This window comes from Archocentrus centrarchus, chromosome 23, assembly GCF_007364275.1.
Source record: "Archocentrus centrarchus isolate MPI-CPG fArcCen1 chromosome 23, fArcCen1, whole genome shotgun sequence".
Classification (NCBI taxonomy): domain Eukaryota; kingdom Metazoa; phylum Chordata; class Actinopteri; order Cichliformes; family Cichlidae; genus Archocentrus; species Archocentrus centrarchus.
Window position 1 is genome coordinate 2,137,561 of NC_044368.1, and position 15,362 is coordinate 2,152,922.

General features: G+C 40.8%; 1 protein-coding gene across 1 annotated transcript; it reads right to left on the minus strand.

Moving 5' to 3' along the window:
- Positions 1 to 3,721: 3,721 nt before the first annotated feature.
- On the minus strand, positions 3,722 to 12,284 carry LOC115773670 (tetraspanin-3-like). The gene is made up of 9 exons (XM_030720528.1): positions 12,210 to 12,284; positions 10,556 to 10,618; positions 9,416 to 9,541; positions 9,059 to 9,133; positions 8,643 to 8,738; positions 8,285 to 8,385; positions 7,257 to 7,329; positions 6,879 to 6,962; positions 3,722 to 4,987 (listed from the first exon to the last, which is right to left on the minus strand). The coding sequence occupies exons 1-9, from the start codon at positions 12,267 to 12,269 to the stop codon at positions 4,865 to 4,867; spliced, it is 801 nt and encodes a 266-aa protein (XP_030576388.1). The 5' UTR covers positions 12,270 to 12,284; the 3' UTR covers positions 3,722 to 4,864.
- Between the last annotated feature and the right edge of the window lie 3,078 nt (positions 12,285 to 15,362).

Below are 15,362 nucleotides of genomic sequence, written 5' to 3' on the forward strand. Positions count from 1 at the left end.
TGAGTGTAATGCAGTTTGTGCTAATATGGCTCCTAATACACCAAACACTAAGCAGTAATGTCTATGTGTACTGTGTCACTGAAAGAAGGAAAAATGAAGTGAGATCACTGAAGTGTAAACGTATCCTAAATTAGGTTGTTTGAAAAGTTTGTCCCAGAGCTGCTGCAGAAGTTCCCTCAAATTAACAAATAAATAAATTAAACTTAAAGCCCCTGTCCCTGCACTGCGTTGTGTCCTTGGGCAAGACACTTAAACCACATTCCCTAACGGTCTCTGGCTGCATGACCATCTCTGGATGAGTGATCTAGAACGATCATTTCGTTGTGTGCCTTGTGCACACAATGACAATGAGTTGAATCTAATCTAATCTCACAGCAGAGGAAACGGAGACTCCAGGGCTCGACTGTGGCAACAAAATCTCAAGTAAAGACACACACCAGGTCTGCTCTTGCTGCCTCGGCCTGGAACATGCCCAGCTTGTGCTCGAAGCCCCCGGTTCATGTACGCACTGTGCCCATTTCACCATAGAGACTCTCCAGCGAAGGCTAGGGCACCAAGCTAGTCTAGATCCTTCCTTGCCCACAGCCAGGATTGCGGCAGATGGTGGTGACAAGGAAGGAACTGCGGAAGCTGAACTGTGCGCAGGCACAGCTAACCCCACCAATGGAAGACGGGCTAGAGTTGGATTATGGGGATGACAGTGAGGACACCTCAGAGCTCCTCATATCCGACAATGAGGTGGATGAAGATGAAATTTTCATTCCCTCTTTTCAGGCTGTCAAGCCTAACACTGCGATCACCTCCCGGAGCTCACCGGCTTCCCCCACTCCCAGCATGGACTTGCAGAATGTGTGCAAACGCGCTGCATCCAGGCTGAATATTCCGTGGCCCGATGTTTAATGGAGATGACCAGATCACCTGATGAGGGGAAGAAATTGCCCCAGGCCACCAGGGCAGCAAAACAATTACTCCCAGTCTTCCTGGAGCTGTTGGAAGAGATAGCAGTCTCATGGAAGGACTGCCCGTTCAGCAGCAGAAGCCCAGTACAGGGGTTTCTTCCCTGGATTTTTGAGGGCATGGAGAAGCATGGCTTAATCCGCATGCCACCTATGGAGCCCACCTCCATCTGTGGTGAGCAGCAGCACCCTCCAGGAACCCCACACTCCCATCAAATGTGGACTGTTTTCAGTCTGCCATGACTGAAAAGGCCTACAAAGCAGTGGCTTTGCCTCTCAGAGCGCTGAATGTTTCCTCTATGCTCGCTGATCACCAAGCAGAGCTGTGCAAAGATATGGTGACTAGGCCTGACCCTAATGTGTGGGAAGAGATCGCTGTTATTACGGACATTTGCCTCCGCATGCAGTGATGTGCAGTCCAAGCCACAGGGAAATCTATGGGAATGATGGTGTTGCAGGAGTGTGCCAGATGGTTCAATCTAACAGACCTATCAGAGAGGGAAAAGGAAGACATCTTGGACATGACAATTGCGCGTTACGGCATTTTCTACTACTCTGGCTTCCATGCAGCACAGATGTGAGGCGAGTAAGAGGGAGGATGAAGCCCTTAAGCTCCGCCTCCCTTGGAAAACCGAGCCGATGCCTCCTCCGGCCCCACGACATGCTGTCTTTCGTCCACCCATTCTGTTCAGAATCCCAAAATGGATGAAGCCCCAGCCACCCCCCGTACCTCCAACGAAACAGCAGACGGGGGCAGGTTGGCCACAGAACGGCACGACTCAGACAGCGGCCCCCCCATGACAACCTGCGCAGGCCCTCAATCAGCAGGCTAGGAAAAAGAAGAGAGCAGCCAGACAGGCTCCTCACAGGTGAAGAAGTTGGGTGTTCCCCACTCACCAGCCCCACCTGCCATGTTCTGGTGTTGCAGGGGTACCCCCCTTCAACTCCCCCCCATATGCCCATAAGGCACACATGTCCAAGTCACGAGGAAAGGAGACTTTGTTTCGGGAACAGCAGACTCTGTCCCTCGTCTAAGTTGCAAAAACACACACTCCTGTTCTTTAATAAAGCGTGTCCCAGTGTAGCATCCAGACTTACTGTCAAGGGCACAGTCAGGCAAAACAAAAACAAAACAATAAACAGCACGTTGTCACCATAATACCCCACTGCAACACAAGTTTTGGGGTCCCTCCAAGTGGACGAAACACAAGAAGTTGGTACTTCTCTATTCCTGATGGGCGGTGCTCACAACTTCAGCCTGGGTACTGAAAACAATATCACAGGGCTACAGGCTTCAGTTAGCCTTTACTCCCCTTCGTTTCTGTGCCATAATATATTCCCAAGCACGGGGAGAGTCTGAGAGCTATATGTATAGTGCCCCGCAAACAAAGTCAAAGGAGCTTTTACTCCAGGTATTTTCTGGTCCCTAAACGGGGCACGAGAGAATGAGGCATCTCTGGGGTTAAGCAAGTAACCTAAAGTTACTGAGTCAGCACGTTTCCCAGCACTCGGTGACTCTGCCCTGTAACTGTACGTTCTGTGGTTCCTAAATATGAACAAGTCTGAGTTCCTTTTTTCCTCAGTACTCCTTTTCCCATGTCTGCTTCCCAGCTCCCTGCCTGGAGTCCAGTGTCTGCTCCCTGAAGAACTCACCTGTGTTACTTTGAGGAGTCAGAAGATCACAGATGGTGTTTTTCCTCTTTGACTCATGGAATCAGAAACAAGGACTTACCTGCGACTCACCTACGTGGCCACTCACCATTAAGCCTGTTTCATCTTCTCTGGACCCCAGCCCACAATTCCAAACGTTAACAAATAAAGCTTTTATTGGTTGTCTGACTCTGCACAAAATTGTTCCAAATCCACAAATTGCTAAATCATAGCACACTTGCTACTGACGATCGGATCTGTCACGGATAATTTCCTGAGTCAGCGAAATGGGCTTTGTTTTCCACTGCCGCCTGAACATGAACAAGAACTTCAACTTCTTTGCTTTTACAGTCAGTGAAAGAGGCAAGATCCTCTTATTTCAACAGTCTGATTAATCACAATAAAAATAATCTCAGGGCATTATTTCTTACGATTAACAACTGGATCTCTCCAGAGGGGGAGAGTGGTGATTGGAGCAGACCTCAGTGGACATGTAGGTGAAGGGAACAGGGGATGGGGAGGTGCAGAAGGACAGATGGTGGAGGAGTTTGCAAAAAGGATGAAAATGGCTGTGGTGAACACAAACCTCAGGAACAAAGGGTGACGTACAAGAACGAGGAAGGTGTGCACAGGTGGAGTACATCTTATGCAAAAGGTGCAGGCTGGGGCGCCAGGGTGGTGAAGAGTTACCAGATGACTGGGAAAGTACAGCTGAAGCAGTGAGGGAAACTGCCAAGGAGTTTGATGTATCCTCGGGACAGAGGAAAGAGGACAAGGAGACTTTGTGGTGGAACGAGGAAATAAAGGAAAGCATTCAAAGGAAGAGTTTAGGAAAGAAAAGTGGGATAGTCAAGGAGCTGAGGAAAGTAGATGGGAGTACTGGAAGACAAAGGAAAAAAAGCCCTTTTTTAAATACATTTTTCCATTTCTGCACATCACTGGATTCTGTTAATTATGCAGAAATCTTAAAAAATATGCAGATCCTTGAGCAGGATCTGCTGCTGCCTCAGTAAAAATACAGTCAGGAGTTTTTAAGATGTCTGAATAATTTAATTTTACAAACCAACACACTCATGCAAACTATAGCGCATCGCTGCCATCGTCAGGCTCCAGCTTGAAATTCCAAACAACAGTGAAAAAGGAAGCCGTCAGAGGAACAGGAGAAAACTACTGTATAGTAGAAATACCAATAATTTAAAACAGCACTCGTTAAATATTAAAATAAGCGGTTTATAAGAACCAGCAGCCGGTCCTCCTTATTTAGAGCATTTGCGTCCCTGTCATCTTTCAGCACAGCTGCTGGTGTCGCTGCCACTGACGTCATAAATGTCATATAAATATCACAAGTGGACAAAGTTTTCAAACACCTGCTGAAATACAGAGAAAAGAAACGTTCACCCCCAGTTTGAAATATCCTTAAATAAAAGAATCTGATGGTCCACATGGAGCATTTATGTGTCACAAGTTCCACTAAACAATTACAGTCACGACAAAAACGTCATATATGCTCCTGTAAAAACACTGACAGAAAACTGGTTCATGTAGTTTTTAAACTCTCCAGGAGAGCCGCTCCACCCTCTGTTAGATCCGTTGTTCATAAACCGGCAGTGATTTAACCGGAGGCACTCGCAAGATGGTCCTCAGTGAACAGGAGTGAATCAAGGTAAAAGGTTAAATTATTACTTACACCTGCTTCCACATATTTCAGATTAATGTCTGAACTGATATAAAACACACTGGTGTCCTTTAGGTTTTCCTCCAGGAATCAATGACGCCCATAAAACAGCCATTCTGCTGAAGCATGTTGATTTAGCTGTTACAGATTAGTGACAGGACACTCTTCCTCCATGGCACCTTTTTACACAACTAGATGTCAGAGGCGTATTTAATCAGCAACAGGAACCCATGTGTGAAGGTGAGGCCGTCAGGAGGCTGCTGCTGCTGTACACATGAAATCAAAGATGTCAGTGCTGACATCCCCAATATTCACACAAAGGTATTTTACTGCAGTGGAAACCTGTAAATGAATCTAAAGGTTTCATGGATCTATTGTCTGAATTCCTTCCATCAAACACAACATGAAAGCTTCAAGAAGCAAAATGTTTACACCAGAAAATTTACATTTTGAAGCAACAGCTTCATAAAAACTCATTTGTTCATTCTGGACCATCTCATCAGCATCTCTGTGAAACCACCGGTCCAGAGAGTGGGAGCTCTTTGGTGTCGCTGTCTTAACTTTGGGTGACAGGGGTCAGAGGTCAGGTGAGGGAGGGTTTAGGTTGGTATTTCACTCTGTTGTAGTCGTCGACTGTTGTTTCAACTGGAGGCGTCTTCCAGTATTTCTCCAGACCCAAAGCCAGACACAGAACAATGGCCGTCATCTGCAACACACACACACACACACACACACACACACACACACAGTATAATATCTCAGTCACAGTAAAAATAGGATGGCAACTGGCTTGAAACTAAGAAGAATTAATGGTTGTTTGGTGATGGCACTGAATTTTTTTGCTGTTGGAGGTGGATACACTCTCAACCTGAACAACCACTCTGATCATAAGACAATTGCACAGGTTGTCTGTTGGGAGGCAGCTTGTCTCCAAACAGTCACAGAGTGACTCAGACTGACTGCAGTCACTCTGTGACAGATTGGTGAAGTTTTACAGATGTTTTACAGATGTTTGCCATCTATTTTATAAATGCAGACATGTTACAATCAGTCTGCGCTAATGGGTTTTTTGTGTGTGTCATCCAGCACAAAATTGTAAGAAAAACATTACAATAGGAAATGTATTTCATGTAAGGAGCGAAAGTGGTGAGTATTTTTTTTTAAAAATCATTATATTTTTCTAAACCTCACCAAGTGTCACATTTTTACTTAATAATTAGGGGTAGGACTCGATTAAAATATTAATCTAATTAATTAGGAGCTTTGTAATTAATTAATATAAATTAATCGCATTTCAATATTTAACATGATAAATATTAATTTAAGTTTAGTTGATGAATAAATCAATATACATAAGCTTAAACTTCAAAATTTTGTTTATTTTCCCACCAGTCTACTACACAGACTAACGAAGGGTGGAAGTGCTCCTGTGATAAGCAAACTCCTGAAATTAAAGTTAAGCATCATAACTGGATAGTTTTATTCAACATTAATGTCTCACTTAATATAGTTGAAAATTAATCATTAGCTCAGCTGTATTCCTTGATGCTGAAATGTGTTATGCTTGTTTTAACAGCTTATTTTGAATTAAAGATTTAAAATTAAACCACAAAAAGGAGCAAAAGTTAGTTCTCCATTTAACCAGCTGCTTTTACACAGCTGTGATTCGCACTCATGGTTGCTAGGTGACATGCAGAGGAGAGGACAGGTGACGCTGATATGAAGGCTAGCCGCTCACTTCCGGCCTTTGCGGTCTTCGTGGGCTGCGAAGGTCTACATGGGCCAGGTCCTTCGAAGGATGTGGCCCCTGAATTTTTGACATCATGCGTCGATATAATCTGTATGCCTGGAACTCGTGCACTGAGAAATGTTCCATGGTGCAAAGTGTGATTTAAATGCATTAAAATTTTTAATTCGTTATTTCCCCGTAATTAATTAATCGAAATTAACGCGTTAAAGTCCCACCCCTATTAATAATGTATTAAAAACAATACGTGAAGAATGATGACATGTATGACTCAAACTGGGATGTCCACAATGAAAGTTAAGACAATTTTCTAACCCACCCCTCCAGCATCTGGAGCTGGCCTTTTTCTTGCCTTTTAAACAGTAAATATGAGAGCAAACTGATGGATTAAACAGTCTTTACATTCATTACATGAACACATAGAATTCTTAATGCTATCCAGCAAATTATCCAGTTGCTGTACATTTGTTAGTCACCACCAACAGCAAAGATAATAAGGAATCATGAATATTTTAAGCTCACTTGGAATACAATATTATTGTAATTGTAAACATCACCAATTCAAACACTTCTAGAAACTAAAATTCAGGTCTCAGAAACTTCTAGGAACTCGAACTCTTCTTCTGCTCCTTGTAGAACCATAAAACAGTTTTAACTTCAACCTTAAATATGTAAACAAATCTACAGTCCTGCAAACTTGAATATTTATCTGAATTTGTTTCATTTATGCATTAAGAAGTTTCTTCTAGCAGCTGAGTGTGTTTATTTTTAGCATTTGATTTGTTTTGAAGAAATAAAGAAGTGGATTTCAATTTTAAAGAGAAAAAAGGAAAGATGAGTATTTTTTTACCGCAATGGTGGCGAAGGCTGAAATGATTCCTATCCTGAGCTTGATTGGAAAACTCAGGTAGCTCTTCAGGATGGGACCGCAGGGCTGCAGCACACATAAAGGTGAACATTCAACATGAATGAAAACACATCTGTTGGTGTACATAAGAAAAAACAGCCATTCCTGTTAACCAGCTGCAGGTGCATAAAGCTGGTGATTGAAACCTGAAAACTTCAGTCTCTGCATCACTAAAGAACATTCTTCAACGTGTGAGATATCTGAGGACAGCATGTTAAGTTGTAAAAACATAAACACTGAATTAATAAATAGACTAAAGAAAGAAAAATCTGCCTGAAAATTAAGGCTTGAGAAACAGACTGAAAATAAAGAAACACTGACCTCGGAGTAAACAAACTGATCATGGTCTACCATCACACAGGGCTCATATGAGCTGGAGTTACCAGGCTGAGAGCTGTGAGGAAAGTGGTGACGCAAAATTAAAGAGGCAACACAACCGACACAAAAGCTACAAGAAATATTTTAGGCCTTTTTACTAGTTCTGCTTCCATCCTTCAAAAGTTTAATGATGTGAATGTTAGTCCACACAGTTCTCACACAAAGAAAAACTATTAAACTTCCCAGTGATCTATTATATAATATTTTTTCCACAAATCATCAAAGAAAAGTTCAAAACGACGGAATTAATTAACCCAAACTTCTAAAGTTAATCTCTGAGGTCAAAGGCTCAAAAATCTCTAAAAACTCTTTTAAATTTAAAAATACAGAATTTTTTTCAAGAACTGGAAACCCCAAATTCTTTTAGCCCCTCATGGACTATCTCAAAAGTAGAAAACAAGTCACTGAAGAAGTTGCAAACTCATTTAAAGGATACTTAAAGAAAACTGAAAGTGATCAGTTAACATGCAGACTCCAGTAAAAACTTAACCTCGATTACAATTATGAATGTTTCTACATAAAACTCTAAACAACTTTATATTTATCTAACCGGAAAGTAAAACTCTTGATATTAAGAAACTCTTTTGCAAGAGTTCCCTGGGCCAACATGGGAAGCATTAACCTGGCATGTTTTTGAATTGAATCAATGAGCTATCCTGCTGCTTAAATATATAAACCTGAGATAATCTTCCTGAACTATAGATTGATAATCTCAAAACATTGGTTTGTTCAAGCATTGTCTGGGAAATCTAAAAATCCAGGAATTGTTCATAACCCAAAATTTCTCTCCAACTATACAATCCTGTCGAGATGCTAAACAGACTTATACTCTTTAAAAAAGTTAAAACTGTAAAACATTAAATGAAATAAAAATTAATTTACAAACATATAAATACATCTAAGAATTAGACAGAAAATGCCTCTTCAACTCACAAGCTTCAGGCTCTCTATGTAAATGTGTGTTGACTTACCTCAACTCGCTGTTGGGGGTGGTTGTGGGAGGTGTGCAGGAACAGGAATTAGGAAGTTTATTCTCCCAATCTTCAAATTTCCTCAAACCACAACAAGAGTCCTTAGAAACATGCAAACATTATGATCAATTAAAACTTAAGGTTATCTTTAGTGTTTGCTGGACTACATTTAGTTATCTCACTTAATATTTGGGATATATAAAATGAAGTCATAGTCATAGCTAGGCTAATAGCACAAGCTAGAGCTAAAATCATCTATTGCCATATATGACAAACAAATGTCTGTTTTTTGTTTAAGTTAAACCAGGTTTTAGGAAATAGGATTTTTTCTCCTTACATTTTTTCTTTGCATTCTTACCGAACTCTGGAGCTTGTTTAGTTCACGTTGGATGTAATGATCTGCTTTGTGTAAGGGCGTTACATTGAGAAACAACTCATCCACTGCACTGTCCATCTGCAGAAAATAATATATTGCTTAAAAACCTTAGAATAAACAGTAAAGATAGATTCAACTCAAAGTTTTGAGGGTATTTAAGTTTCTTCCGTACTACTTTCTCATCCAACAATGTTCAGTTTATAGCAGAAAGAGGGTCACAAAAGCATGTGTGGCCTTGACTATTACAGATCTCAATATTTAAAATTAAGCAAATTTGCCATCATTCATTTCACACTTTGTTCATATTCAATTTGCATTTCATACCTCCAGGGGGCAGTATTGGCAAGTAAGCAAGGACTATATAAAAATATGGCTAACAGAAACAAACAGGTAGTTACCTGAGCTTGAACCTGAACCAGCGGTGAGGCAACAACCATTAGTGCCACAAACTCCACAAAGGTCAGAGCGGAAAACTAGAAAAGATCACAAGTTAACGCCACCACTCTACTGTGTGTGTCTGTCCTTGTTTATCTGCCTTTGTGGGGACCACTTTGAGTTAATAACCTTTGGAGTGAGGACACATGTGGAACATAAGAACATTTCTCACTTAGGGACAGACCAGGGTTGTGCTGCTAAAGACTTGGTTTTGGTGTATATGCCAATATCAGATTGGGAGTTGGGAATACATGTATCAGCTAGGGTCCTCATAAAAATACTGTATGTGAACAAATAATGTATATATTTGTGTTACTCACAGCCAACAGCAAAGATTTGTAGTCCAAAGAAGCAGCAGATATACCCAGAACAGACAAAACCATTGTGAGTGGCCCAAAGACCTGCAGGACCAGTAAACCATTACTACTGGACAACTGGTCAAACAGCTGGAAGAGAGAAAGATACGATAGGAAAGAGATACTTGATTAAAGTTGGGAAAGTCATTTGTTACATCAGTCAAAAAATAAGTTAAACAAAATAACATAAAAATAGTGGCTATCTAGCTAAAGAGTTTGCACCATTATAAAGATCTTGAAAGTCAGAATTTGGTATGACCGCCTTTATTCTTCAGCACAGCCTGAACTCTCTGAGGCAGCTTTCTTGTCATTTCTTCAAGCATTCTTCAGGAATCGTTCTCCAGGCTTCTTGAAGGCTCTTCTCTGCTGCTAATTCTTGTTGTAAACAATTGTGTCTTTATTCTTTATGTACAGTTTTAGTTACAGACACATGCGATGTCTCTGTATTTTGAGTGTGTAGTCACCGTTCAGGTGTCCTTTTTTTGTTTTTGTTTTTTCAGTTTTATTTTTACATGTTTCTGTCAGCAAAGATCAGCGATAAACATTTTATTTACAGTGTTGAACCTTCTTTCTCATAACTTCTGCAACTGCAAGTTGGGCACACAGTGTACTTCAGATGTCCCGCTGTTCGCTGACTTCTGGCAACAATTACTGTAATAACCCTACGTTGGCTGTGAAACACAATTTCTCAGCTTTGAGAAACCGTTTGAATTTTTCAGATAGGACAAACAGTCATGTAATTACGGTAATTTAAAGTGTGTTTGATCAGCTGCCTCAGCGGTGATACGCTCTGTGTTAACCAGCTGTTCACGGCAGGTAAAGGCAGGTCACAGGTGCATCAGCGGTGATCGCCCAGTGTTAGAGGGTTAAACACAAAATTTGTGGTGCTGCCAAAACTTTTTCCATGACTGTAAATTATTCAAAAACACACATTAAAGTTAAAGATGAAGTTTCTGTACAAATTTCTACAGATTTGCAGTTTTGTGTTGTTGTGACCTTCAGCGGTTATTACAATGAAATGATAGTTGTGGAGTTGTTTGTAATAGATGTGCAGTGAAAGCTTTATTTCACATGGTGTGTTGTATTCTATGCACACACATTTACCTCTGCAACAGGTATGTCATCAATGGAGGAAAATGCAGCACCAATCATCACCAGCCCAGACACCTGTATGATAAAAATGAATGAAGAACAAAAACAATGAATCCAACTGCTTTAGACAAAAGTGTGTGTTTGTTTCACAGAGCAGGAAGTCTTTAACAGCAGAAACATTCCTCTGAAACTCCCTCTCTTCCCCAGAGAGACTCCCATCAACTGGGAACTCTGACAATCACAAACACAGTCACAGTCAGCAAGCCGAAACTTTCCGAAACAGTCCAGCTCCACTAAAACCTTCATCGTTACCTTCACTTCCAAGTTCCCGGCCTGTTGGCTGTTTCAGTGAATATTCTCTCTTCAGCTTTTAGTTTAAAGCAACAGAACAAAACAAAAACACTGACATGGTTTAGATTTCTATCTATATACATATATAGAGACATGTTGCTTACTGTAAGCTTAGTGGTCTTGCACACCGCACTTTTCAGTTTTTTATTTGTAAAAAATTTTTTGAATCATGTATAATTTTCGTTCCACTTCACAATTGTATACCACTTTGTGTTGGTCTTTCACATTAAATTCCAGTGAAATATATTTATGTTTGTGGTTGTAATGTTACAAAATATGGAAAAGTTCAAGGGGTATGAATACTTTTGCAAGCCACTGTACTTCGTGGGTCTGGTGGAGCACTGAGGAGGCTCCGGGGTTTAAGTCCCAGCATAACAACCACAGAGATGCAAAATGTAGAAAAATAAATAAACAAATGGGAAAAGTTATTTTATAATCTGACCGTTCACACAGATATTACAAATATATTTTTTTAGTTGGGTGTGGAGGGCAATTTGGGCTGTGTACTGATATGAAATCTAAGTAATGAGATTACACAAAACCAAAACACTGCAAATGAGTTCCAGAGTGGGTCTGGTTTCCTGAGTGAATAACAAAGAAGTGAAAGTCACTTCTGATTTGAAGTTTGGCTGAACTGGAACATAATAATCAGCTGATAAAGAGCACGCACTCAACAGGAAACAGGAAAGAAGAAATACCCATGATGGAGTGTTTGTGAAATAATCTGTATTTATTACATAACTGCCACCAGAAGCTGCTGTAATCATAGATCTGATTCTCACTGTTGGTGAACAGAAGTTAGGAGGTGAAACAGGAGCAATGAAGAAAGTAGAAACACAAGGAGATGGTATCACTGAATCAAAGAGAGGAGACGAAGGAATGAGATGAAATCAAAATGAGGAAATTAACAAAAATTAACTATAACAATTAAATATTAAAATTTCTACCTACATTTTTGAACATTTACTTATAAAAATAACTAACTTTTGTTTTAAAAAGTTCATGAACTTGTTGTATATTACAAATACAAATGGAAACAACTGTGGTGGGATTAAAAATATAGCACTTAAAAATATTTAAATGTTTTAAGTATTAAAATGCATAAAAACAAATTCTTTACCATAAAGATAAAAATAGGAAAGACTTTAAATTCAGATTAGATTATTATACAGTTTTGCATCACAAATTATTATAGTGTTTAAATTTTATCAAAATAACTTGTAGCTCCAGAAATCTTAACACCTACTTTTTTAAATTATCCAATCGCCTCCATCATCAACACAAACATGCAGTGAACAGTTAGCAGCCTGCTTACCAGTAGCAGCACCGTCACACAGATGGCAAGTCCTCGCAAGTAACTCCTGCAGCGAGCCATGACCGCTGTCTGAGAGAGTCCAGCTAAAATAAGAACAGAGTAAAGACCAGAGCCCCCTCTGTGTGTGTGTGTGTGATGGATGCTGTTTAAAGCTCAGTGTTTGGCGGCAGAATGAATAACATGACCAAGTTTGGAAGATCGGCTGAGGAACAGGGAGAAGGGAGAAGAGGAGAGCAGAGCAGAGGTTATTTCAGGTAACAATAACAACTAATTAGGTGTGGAGGGTGATTGAAACAGAGATACGAAGCTCAGTAAGAAAACAGGAAGGTAAGTGACAAAGAAGCATGAAAAAGAAAGTGAAACTGACGCTAATGAAAGGAAGGAAAGCAGTGATGGAGGCACAGAAGGAAGAAAAATAACATTTTTAATGTAATCATGTTTATTTATGGACCACAAACACGGTGCCAACAGCAACCCGGCAATGCAGCACATTCTCCACAACTTTACCTCCTCCTCTTCCATCAGTGCTCAGAAAACCATCAGAGGGGCCAACAGCATCTCAGCTGACCATAAATCAGTGTTTTACCTGGACAGGTGAGCCTCTAATTTCATTACCTTCACCGAGGAGGTTGTGTGAATGGTTGTTTGTCTGTTTTAGTGATGCAGTCAGCTTTCACGGTAATGTTACCAGAGGTGGGCCTTGGAACAGATGTAGATCCTGATCTGTTTCCAGGATCGTTGTGGAAGGATGTTTTAGCATTGTCACACATTTTCACAGACACGTCCATCCATCTGTTCTCTTTGACTCCTCCAATTCGGAGGCTCGGGGTGCTGAAGCCAGCCCAGCTGTCACAGGTGGAGGGGTGGGGGTTCACCTGGGGCAGGTCACCTGTCTGTCTCAGGGCTAATCCAGAGAGACGGCCGGTTAACCTGTAACAAGCATGTTTTTGGCCTGTTTGTAGGAGGAAGCCTGAGTACCTGGAGAGAACATGCGAACACCACACAGAAAGGCCCCAGCTAGCAAAGTTTCAGGCCCACTAAGTCCTTGGGGGTGGGTTTAAATTTGGCCCTTTTGAAGTCACCTCACATGTTCCAGCATCTTTTAGCCCTGAAGAAAACATCAAAAAGTGTTTGTGGGTCAAGTTTCCAGGGTCGTGTAATCACGCGGGACAGCTGGCTGCTCAAAACAAGTTACAGCATATGAAAAGTCTCCTTTCACCCATGTTTTCATTCTGCATCGTCTTCTGTGATTGGTTCGGGTTTGTGATGGAATTTGGCTTCAGCTTGAGAGACTTTTCCTTTAAAGTTCTTGAACATTGGTTGAATATACATATTTTGTTGATCACACTGATTTAGTTGTTAAAATAATATTTTCATTTGATATCACTGTTGTTTTGCGGCAAATACCACAGCGGGCAGGGAGTAAAGCAGACTGGAATCCAGTGGAGTCATTAAGCTTGGTGCTGTGTTGACTTTAGGTTAAAAATAACTGCAGGGGACGGAGCAGCGGAGAGTGTTTATGCCCAAACTCATGTGTGTTAGAGAAACAGTCATAAACAACATCCCAGCTTGTTCCCCAGCAGACACTCGAGTGAGCGGGGATGTAAAAATATCTCTGGAATCAGCCGCATGAGCCAAAGCGGTGGGAATGACGTGTGTGAATATCCATTACGTTACAGGATCTCTGCTTTATTACTCGGATCGCTCTGAGCTCATTCCTGCGGCATCCTGCTGATGACGTCATTGTTTGAAGGCAGGTAGTTTACTTTTTTTATTCCTCCTGAGTATGTAATTTATAAACACAGATCTAAATGTTTAGTCTTGATTGATGAGCTCATATATGATGTGATTAATGACTTCATTCAACATTTCTAAATGAAGCATCTTTCACGCAGGTGAACTGAAAGCAGCTGTGGACGGTCTCCTGTTTAAGGCCCCGTTTACATGACACCGTTTCGAAAAGTAGCGCATTCACATGGAAACGTTACAGAAACGATGTCCGTTTACAGGGTGTAGTTCCCACTACCAGGCCACAGGATGGCGGTGTGGATATGGGAGCCGCAATCATAGTGCACATGTGCAAGCACCCCATTTCCAAAAAGCAGCGTTTTCGTCCATTTATACGGGAACGGAGGCCGGAGCGTTTCAGAAATGCTCCACTCAGGAGTCCGTTTACACGAGAACTGCTAACTGCTCATACTCTGCACTACCCCCCCAGCTAAGTATTTTATTGCACTTCTGTACATACACTGCTCCTGTTACCATATGCTCTTTTTTAATCACCGCTCAAGCACTTCTGGTTGGATACAGTCTGCATGCCGCTGCACTGTACTTGTGAAATATACAATGACAATAAATCTAATCTAAGATAATCTGAGCCGTTTTCATTTGGAAACAGTCATGTAAACAGGACCTGAGCTGCTGGCTGTGACATGTTGGTGTATTTATATATATTTATATGATGAGCACATGGAAGGACTGCCTCTGCTCTCTCTAATCCAGATCCTTCACAGGTCTCCAAAAAACAATAGTGAGCTGAAGTATCATAAAAACAGCATTTCTAACTCTTCTTCAATGTGTCCCTGAAAAGCATAAGTTGAAAAAGAATTGATGGATGGACAGATCCATACACCCCCATCCCTGAAGCAACGAGTCTGCTTAACTCCAGTCTGATAGATTTTCCTGCTGCTGAACTACGGCAGCATTTCATATGGAACGAGACACTAAATGAACAACAAGGTTTGGAAAAATGTTTTCCAAACTAATTCCTTCAGTCAATGTTCCGAGTTACAGTAACAGGTTTGACTTCATCGCAGTTCTGCAGTGATCAAAGTAGCCAAACTATATATTTCGTTTCTATTATTTAATTTGATCTCTCCTCTATATTAATAATAGTTTGAAGATTCATGTTTTTTTTACTGCATTTTCTTTCTCACTGAGTTAAAGTGACAGACATGACGGAAAATTATGAAAACAAAATGTTAATCCGTCAGTGAGCTCACTGACGGATTAACTGACGGTCAGCGAGGAGGGAAATATGAGCGGATACGGGTCACTTCCTGTGACAGTAAAATGTTCCGTAATGCTTAAACGTGTGAAAAAAAAAAAAATAACTCTAAACTACCATAAAACTAAAAAATAAAGATTTTTACC

Excerpts from the sequence above, each read along its gene's own strand:
- LOC115773670 (XM_030720528.1), bottom strand. The coding sequence starts at position 12,269 with ATGGCTCGCTGCAGGAGTTACTTGCGAGGACTTGCCATCTGTGTGACG. Across the intron at positions 9,542-10,555 it reads ATGACATACCTGTTGCAGAG|CTGTTTGACCAGTTGTCCAG; the intron begins GTAAATGTGTGT and ends TCTCTCTTCCAG. Across the intron at positions 9,134-9,415 it reads ACAAATCTTTGCTGTTGGCT|TTTTCCGCTCTGACCTTTGT; the intron begins GTGAGTAACACA and ends GATCTTTTCTAG.